The 7,902-nt window shown below is 43.3% G+C and overlaps 3 protein-coding genes across 3 annotated transcripts; 2 read left to right on the top strand and 1 right to left on the bottom strand.

The window, feature by feature from the left end:
* Positions 1-90: 90 nt before the first annotated feature.
* On the bottom strand, positions 91-792 carry VMA4 (H(+)-transporting V1 sector ATPase subunit E; the record flags this gene model as incomplete). Its single annotated transcript, XM_018368143.1, has 1 exon — positions 91-792. The coding sequence occupies one exon, from the start codon at positions 790-792 to the stop codon at positions 91-93; it is 702 nt and encodes a 233-aa protein (XP_018219525.1).
* A 248-nt stretch (positions 793-1,040) lies between these two features.
* On the top strand, positions 1,041-4,841 carry MIP1 (DNA-directed DNA polymerase gamma MIP1; the record flags this gene model as incomplete). Its single annotated transcript, XM_018368142.1, has 1 exon — positions 1,041-4,841. The coding sequence occupies one exon, from the start codon at positions 1,041-1,043 to the stop codon at positions 4,839-4,841; it is 3,801 nt and encodes a 1,266-aa protein (XP_018219524.1).
* A 268-nt stretch (positions 4,842-5,109) lies between these two features.
* On the top strand, positions 5,110-7,803 carry SCD5 (Scd5p; the record flags this gene model as incomplete). Its single annotated transcript, XM_018368141.1, has 1 exon — positions 5,110-7,803. One exon carries the CDS (start codon positions 5,110-5,112, stop codon positions 7,801-7,803), a length of 2,694 nt encoding a protein of 897 aa, XP_018219523.1.
* Positions 7,804-7,902: the final 99 nt, after the last annotated feature.

Raw genomic sequence — 7,902 nt, 5'->3', positions numbered from 1 at the left:
CATACTGGGCTGCACCAAGGAAGAGGAACATACAAAAAAAAGTCTGTTAAGAGTGTATATGTGAGTATGTAGGTATATAAGCGGTGGCGATCAGTTGAAGAACTTTCTTGTCTTGGAAGGACCGTACAACTCCAATCTGATGGCAGGCAATGCCTCTTCGCTTAACAATTGTAATCTCTCCTCCAAAGTGTTGTTGACTTCAATCTTGTCAGAGGCGTTGGATACAATGACACCACCAGAAACGGTTTCTGGGTTCAAGTAGTCCGTGGACAAGACAATTTCCTGCAATGGGGCACGTTGGGCTTTTTCACCATACTCGCGCATGATGTCGTCCTTCATGGACTCAATCAAATCAGCGTCTCTCTCAAGAGACCTGACAATGGCCTTGGGCTCCAACAACTTCAAGAGCGCCTCCACGATCAATGACTGCAAGATGGGCTTGTACTTGTCCCTGTTGCCGGCAAGACCCGCCAACTCCTTCTTGGTCTCTTCGAATATCCCGTCCAGTGATTGTTCACGGGCGGAAAGGACCTTCAAACGCATCTTGTTGGCTATCGTAGACTTAGTGATTTGCTGCGATAGCGTGGCCTTCTTCATCTTGCTCTTGAAGTTACCATCGATGTTGTTGGTCTCGTTTCTCACGATGTTAGTCTTCTCAATTTCGTACTCTTGGTCGGCCTTCAACTGGATTTCCTTAGCCTTCTCTTCGGCCTCCTTTCTGATGAAAGCCTGCATCTTGTTCAATTCATCGTTTACTTGGTTGGGTGTCAAAGCAGTGATAGCGGAGGACATGCTGTATCGTTGGGTGCGTGGCCTGTGTGTGTTCTGTGTCCTCTTTGCGAGTTAGTAATAAAACTTCTTTGCAACTGCCATTGTTCTTACAGATATAGCGTGAGTTCTTATCGAGTGGCCCGCTTTTCCCCCTCTCCGCGGCGGGTGACCCCAAAAGGCTGCTTCTGGCCGATACCAGTAAACAACAATGGCCATTGCTACATAAGAACGCTTTAGAGGGCTAGTTGGTGCCGAGCAGGGGGGCAAGCATGGGCAGCACGATGGTTACGTCTAGATGGTTGGTGCAAGTTGTGCGGCGGCTGCCGCCGCCGCCGTGTTTGCGGTGGTCTCGCCGCTGCTACGCCACGAAGAAGAGCAGCGCAGAGGCCCCCAGAATCAATCCCGTGGGGATTCAGTACTTGGGTGAGTCGCTGCACCGGCAGGTGTTTGGCAATGGTGGAGGTGGTGAGGAGGCTGATCATGGTGACAAACTTATAGAGCTGTCGAAGCAGTCGCTGAGGGACCACGGTTTGTGGGGGAAGAAGACGCTCATCACAGAGCCAATAGCGTTTCCCCTGCCCCCGCTGCAGGGTCAATCGCTGGACGAGCACTTCCAGAAGATTGGGCAGTTCAATTCAGAACCCTACAAGAGTTTTTGTGGCGACAAGTTCACACAAATGGTGCCTCGACCGGCGCAATGGCTTCGCCAGCCCGGCTGGGTCAAGTACGTTCCTGGAGCGGCTCCTGTCGAGGTGCCGTATCCGGACGAAGAGCTGGTTGTGTTCGACGTGGAGACGCTGTACAATATCTCGCACTATCCGACGCTGGCCACGGCCCTGTCGTCAACGGCATGGTACTTGTGGTGCTCGCCATTCATATGTGGCAGCGAGGACCCTGCTGCGCTGATACCCATGAACACGTTGCGGAAAGAGCAGGTCGTCATTGGCCACAACGTCGCGTACGACAGGGCACGGGTCCTGGAAGAGTACAATTTCCAGGACTCGAAGGCCTTTTTCTTGGACACTCAGTCACTGCATATTGCGTCGTTTGGGCTTTGTTCCAGGCAGCGTCCAATGTTCATGAAAAATAACAAGAAAAAGGAGACAGAACAAGAGACAGAAGCGCAGTCGGAGATCTCCATCGAAGATTACGACGACCCCTGGTTGAACGTGTCTGCTCTGAACTCGTTGAAGGATGTAGCAAAGTTTCACTGCAAAATCAAACTGGATAAAGCCGATAGAGATTTCTTCGCAGCAACGGACAAATCGACGATAATTGAAAACTTCCAGAAACTGGTCAACTATTGTGCGACCGACGTAACGGCCACCAGCCAAGTGTTTGATAAAATCTTCCCCGTTTTTTTGAAGAAATGCCCCCATCCCGTTTCGTTTGCAGGTCTGAAATCAATGAGCAAGTGTGTCCTACCCACGAAGTTGAATGACTGGAACAAGTACTTAGACAGCTCGGAGTCTCTGTACCAACAATCCAAAGTGGAAATAGAGTCAAAGATCGTCCAAATTATCAAGGACATTGTCCTCTTGAAAGACCAACCTGACACGTATCGCAAGGACCCGTGGTTGTCACAATTGGACTGGGCATCCAAACCTTTGAGAATGACCAAAAAGGGCGTTCCCGCGAAGTGTCAGAAACTCCCCGGGTTCCCGGAATGGTACAAGCAACTTTTCCCTTCAAGGGACACCATAGAACCGAAAGTCACTATCAAGTCAAGAATCATTCCGATTTTATTCAAGTTGTCCTGGGAAAACTCCCCCGTGATCTGGTCGAAGGAATCTGGATGGTGCTTTAAAGCATCGCAGGACCAAGTAGAAGCGTTCAAGGCAAAAAACTATGTCTTAGCAGATAGTGTATCCCAAGAAGAGGAGCAAATACGATCGCGAGATCAAGGATCGTCATCATTATCAACCTCGACGGACGTTCTTTTCAAAGTGCCTCACCCTAATGGACCCGATTTTAATTGCACAAATCTCTTGACRAAATCGTACAATCATTTTTTCGAAAAGGGCGTACTGAAGTCGGAATCGGAATTGGCACATCAAGCTTTACAAATCAACTCTTCCGGTTCATATTGGATGTCCGCAAGGGAAAGAATCCAATCCCAATTCGTCGTGCCCAGCTCGAAATTCCCCAGTGAATTCCGCTCTTTAAGAGCAAAACCATTGCCAAATAGTGCTTCGGCAGATGACATTGCAATAATTATACCAAAAATTGTACCCATGGGTACCGTCACTAGAAGAGCTGTGGAAAATACTTGGCTGACTGCGTCCAACGCAAAGTTAAACAGAATAGGTTCCGAATTGAAAACTCAAGTTAAGGCGCCTCCAGGTTATTGTTTCGTTGGCGCAGACGTGGATAGTGAAGAACTGTGGATCGCATCGTTAGTTGGAGATTCCATTTTTAATGTTCACGGTGGTACCGCCATTGGTTGGATGTGCTTAGAAGGTACTAAAAATGAAGGTACAGATTTGCATACAAAGACGGCTCAAATCCTGGGTTGTTCTCGTAATGAAGCTAAAATCTTCAATTACGGTAGAATTTATGGTGCCGGTGCTAGGTTTGCTAGTCAATTGTTGAAAAGATTTAACCCATCTCTCACTGACGAGGAAACAAAAAAAATCGCTAATAAATTATACGAAAATACAAAGGGTAAGACGAAAAGATCGAAACTTTTCAAGAAATTTTGGTATGGTGGCTCCGAATCAATCTTATTCAATAAACTAGAAAGCATCGCCGAACAAGAAACTCCAAGGACTCCGGTCCTAGGTTGTGGTATTACCTATTCTCTCATGAAGAAGAATTTAAGGGCGAATTCCTTTTTACCTTCGAGAATTAATTGGGCTATCCAGTCATCTGGTGTTGACTATTTGCATTTGCTTTGTTGCTCTATGGAATATATCATCAAGAAATACAGCCTTGACGCCAGACTCTGTATTTCCATCCATGATGAAATTAGATTTTTGGTCAGTGAAAAGGACAAATACAGGGCTGCTATGGCTTTACAGATTAGTAATATATGGACAAGGGCCATGTTTTGTCAACAAATGGGTATAAATGAACTACCGCAGAACTGTGCCTTTTTCTCAATGGTTGATATCGATTCAGTCATGCGTAAAGAGGTTAATATGGACTGTATCACACCATCAAACAAAACTGCCATTCCACATGGAGAGGCAATTGATATCAATCAACTATTAACCAAACCGGATAGTGCGTTGGGCGATCCAAACACTGAAATCGATAGCCAAGTATCACAATACACATACACATTCAGAGAACCTGTATTCGAGGAGTACAATAAGACATACACAGCAGAATTCCTAAAATATTTTCTCGCAATGCAAGTTCAATCAGATAAGCGGAATGTCAATCAACTGGAAGAGGAATACCTGCGGGAGTGTACATCCAAAGAATACGCTAAGGATGGCAACACTGCGGAATACAGTCTTTCAGACTATCTACAGGATGTGAAAAAGGGCAAAAGAACTAAAATACGTATCATGGGGTCTAATTTTTTAGATGGTACCGAAAAGGCTAATACCAGCCGACGAACCGACCCCTCTGTCAATATGCACGATTATGGTTCGCTTCATAAAATTGCTAATGATTCTATAACGCCCCAAGAGCAACTTGTGAAGGACAAGGAAAGGGAGAAAAAGGTAGACGGTTCAATCGAAGAGAACAAGAGGACATTGACGAAGAAAAAGAAGACTACATCCATGGACAGGAAATACAAACGAGTTTATGGTGGCAGAAAAGCATTTGAAGCGTTTTACGATTGTGCAAATAAGCCACTGGACTACGCTTTAGAGACCGAGAAGCAATTTTTCAATATTCCTGTAGATGGGGTAATTGATGATGTTCTGAATGACAAGACTGACTATAGAAAGAGGCCATTGCGAGCAAGGGCAACATCATCATCAACACGCAAGACCGCAAAGGAAGCACCACTAAAACAACAATCGGTACACAAACCAAACACCAAAAAAATGGGTGTACTTGAACTGGAAAGGGACAATACTTTACCAAAGGGCAATAGCCAAAAACTGCATTAGCTTACGCATCTGTATTCATATATAATATACTATAACATTATTTTTTCAATTCATCTCTTCATATTCGATGATTTATACCAGAGCCTTTCTCGCGAACTGGCGAAAACAAAAGGGAATTGCCCCTATTAGAGGAGAAAGCAAAATTTGAATAGAAGGGGACAAAACGCTAGCAATAGTGAAGTAATCTAGGTGTTCAGCATTTTCTCGTTTGGTCGGCTGTTTATATACATCATAGCGTTACACAATAAGTCTTACATGCGAACTGAGTATGTCTTTTGATTGGCTCAATGTTCCAGGATTGGACTTAGGCAACGGGGATCAAACAGAAAGGAAACAATCCAATGGATTGGGTCCACCCAGTGTATCTTTCGACTTTGGTGTGAACACWTCTGCTCCACGCGATTCTAATTTCTGGGATCAAGGTTCACGAAGTCAGAGCGATACGTCTTTATCCTACAGAAATAATCTTCCAACCGCAGGAGCTAATTCCGCACTCCAATTGGGTTCTCCTGAAAAGGGAGATCATGCAGAAGTGCAAAATCTTTCTGGAGGTGATGGTTATGCAGAGACACCTGAGGATATGCAAGTCCCGTTGTCTCTGTCACAAAACCAACTTACACGCGAAGAAATAAGGACATATTTAAGATGGTACAACTATATATGTCTGAGAACACATGGGAAATTAGTCAAATTAAATGACGTTTTCAGATTCTTATCCAATTTCAATTTATCTCAGCAAATTAAAGAAAGAATAATGGAAATCTTCCGTAGTTGCAAAAATGCATTGAATATCGGTCAATTCTTTGCTGTTCTGAGGCTTATTGCTAGAGCTATTATCCATGGCATTTTACCCGTAAGAAGAATGATTTTAGAGAAGGCACCTATACCTAAACCTCGTCCTATTTTGAGCAGTGACAATCACGAGGAGGTTTACGAAGAAGTAGAAGATGATGATAACAATAACAAAGCGGGTGATCAAAAGGTCGACTTCGATTCATTTGCTTCACTGTTACTAACTGGTACAACAATAAGAAAAAGACTCAGAAGGAGAGTTAAAAACACAAACTTTAAGAGTAAGAAAGTTAGATTTTCAGAGCATGTGACGTTTCAAGATCCTCCGAATCCAAGCCAAAAATCATCCAATAATGTCAACGAGCCAAAGAAACCGATTGGCGAAAATGAAGATGGAGATCAAAATCGTAGTAATAATGGCCCATTAGACTTGACATTGCCCATGGACCAATTATTGAAGAGACTATACAAAGGGAGACAAAATAGTGGGCTAGTCTCAAGCTTACCGAGCGAACAACAAGAAACTGAAGAGGAAAAGAAAGTCCTGGAGGATATGAAGGACTCATTATCCCATTTCAAACAAATTCAGACCGTGGATTCTGCGTCACTACCAATGTCATCCGCACTTTTGCAAAATGGTAATAATCGGCCAAACAATAATGCTAACAACAACGGTGTTCCACTGCAAGTGCCATTAGAACCTTTGAAACCAACTGCAACAGGTTCTGCTAATCATTTATTGCGAGAAGAATACAACCAAGGATTAACTCCAAACAATGAAACCATTCAAACTGGCTTACAACCCTTGAAACCAACAGCAACTGGTTCAGCAAATTACTTGATGCGGAACCATATAGAACAACCTCAATCCATTCAATCCACGAATGCACCTGATACAATGGTAAACTCTGGAGGGCTTCAGCCTTTGAAACCTACCGCCACCGGCTCGGCAAACTACTTGATGAAACAACATCTGTCACCTTCAGTGAATAGCACGACACCTTCAATGTTTCAAGGGCAATTCGCGGATCAGTATCCTTCTCCGCAACCTACAGGTCATTTTGTGAATTCCCCTAACATTATTGTTTCTCAAAGTAACCAGCAGCAGCAACCGCAACAACAACAACAACAACAACAACAACAACAACAACAACAACAACAACAACAACAACAACAACAATCTTACCAAACAACCGGTACACCTCAACCAAAAATCGAGCTATCAAATATATCTCCTCAGCACACATATTCTAACAATATTCGAATCAACAACGGGAATATTATATCGATGCCAAAAGTGGAAATATCAAACGCGCTTTCTCCTCAAAATACGTTTTCACAACACCAACAACCACACTTGGTTTCTCCTCAAAACTCGTTTGTTAAAAACCAATCAACTATGATTTCTCCACAGAATACATATTCTAATAACCAACAATCGATGATATCTCCTCAGCACACATATAACAATAACCAACAGCAAATTCACCACCTTCCACCACCCCCACCTCCGCGGATCCAGCAGCAGCATGAACAACGGCCAGCCATTATTTCTCCCCAACATTCATACCTTGACATGCCGAAGCCAAATAACATGTTGTCCACTCAAAATTCATACACAAACTCAAATCAACCAAATGTACATTCTCCAAACTTCTTGTCACCCCAGAATGCTGCCAATAATTACTTCCAGTCTTTGCTTTCCACCTCACCATCACCTAATTCCACTCCACTAACTGCCTCCAATATTAATGGAAATTCTAATAACGTTAGTAATAACTTGAGTTCTTTCCAGCCTAATATGACAAGTGGTAATCCACCAATGAACATTAGTCAATCACACCAGACATACAATGGCAATTATTCGATGATTAATCAACAGCAGCAACATCCTCACTCACAACAACCAATATATGGGGGACAGTTAACCCAAATGCAACAACAGCATCAAGGGCAATCCCAGTTTAACAACTGCGATATACACAACCAAGCAAACAAACCTAATTACGGTATGCTAGGGCAGCAAGTGCAACAACAACAACAACAACAACAACAGTTTCCATTGTATACTGATACAAATAGATCCAATTCAAGCGATATATTGGGTAATTTACAATCTTTGCAGCAGCAAGTTGATGCTTTACAAACCCAGTATAATAGAAGACCGTGAGACAAGTAGAGTAAATATACAGTTTGAAAATATATAGCTGTATAAACCGCAAATAAAACAATTTATGAACATCTTATTCTTCGACATTTTTCTCACGAA

The sequence above is a fragment of the Saccharomyces eubayanus genome, chromosome VIII, assembly GCF_001298625.1.
Source record: "Saccharomyces eubayanus strain FM1318 chromosome VIII, whole genome shotgun sequence".
Lineage (NCBI taxonomy): Eukaryota > Fungi > Ascomycota > Saccharomycetes > Saccharomycetales > Saccharomycetaceae > Saccharomyces > Saccharomyces eubayanus.
This window is presented reverse-complemented; position numbering and strand designations above follow the sequence as displayed.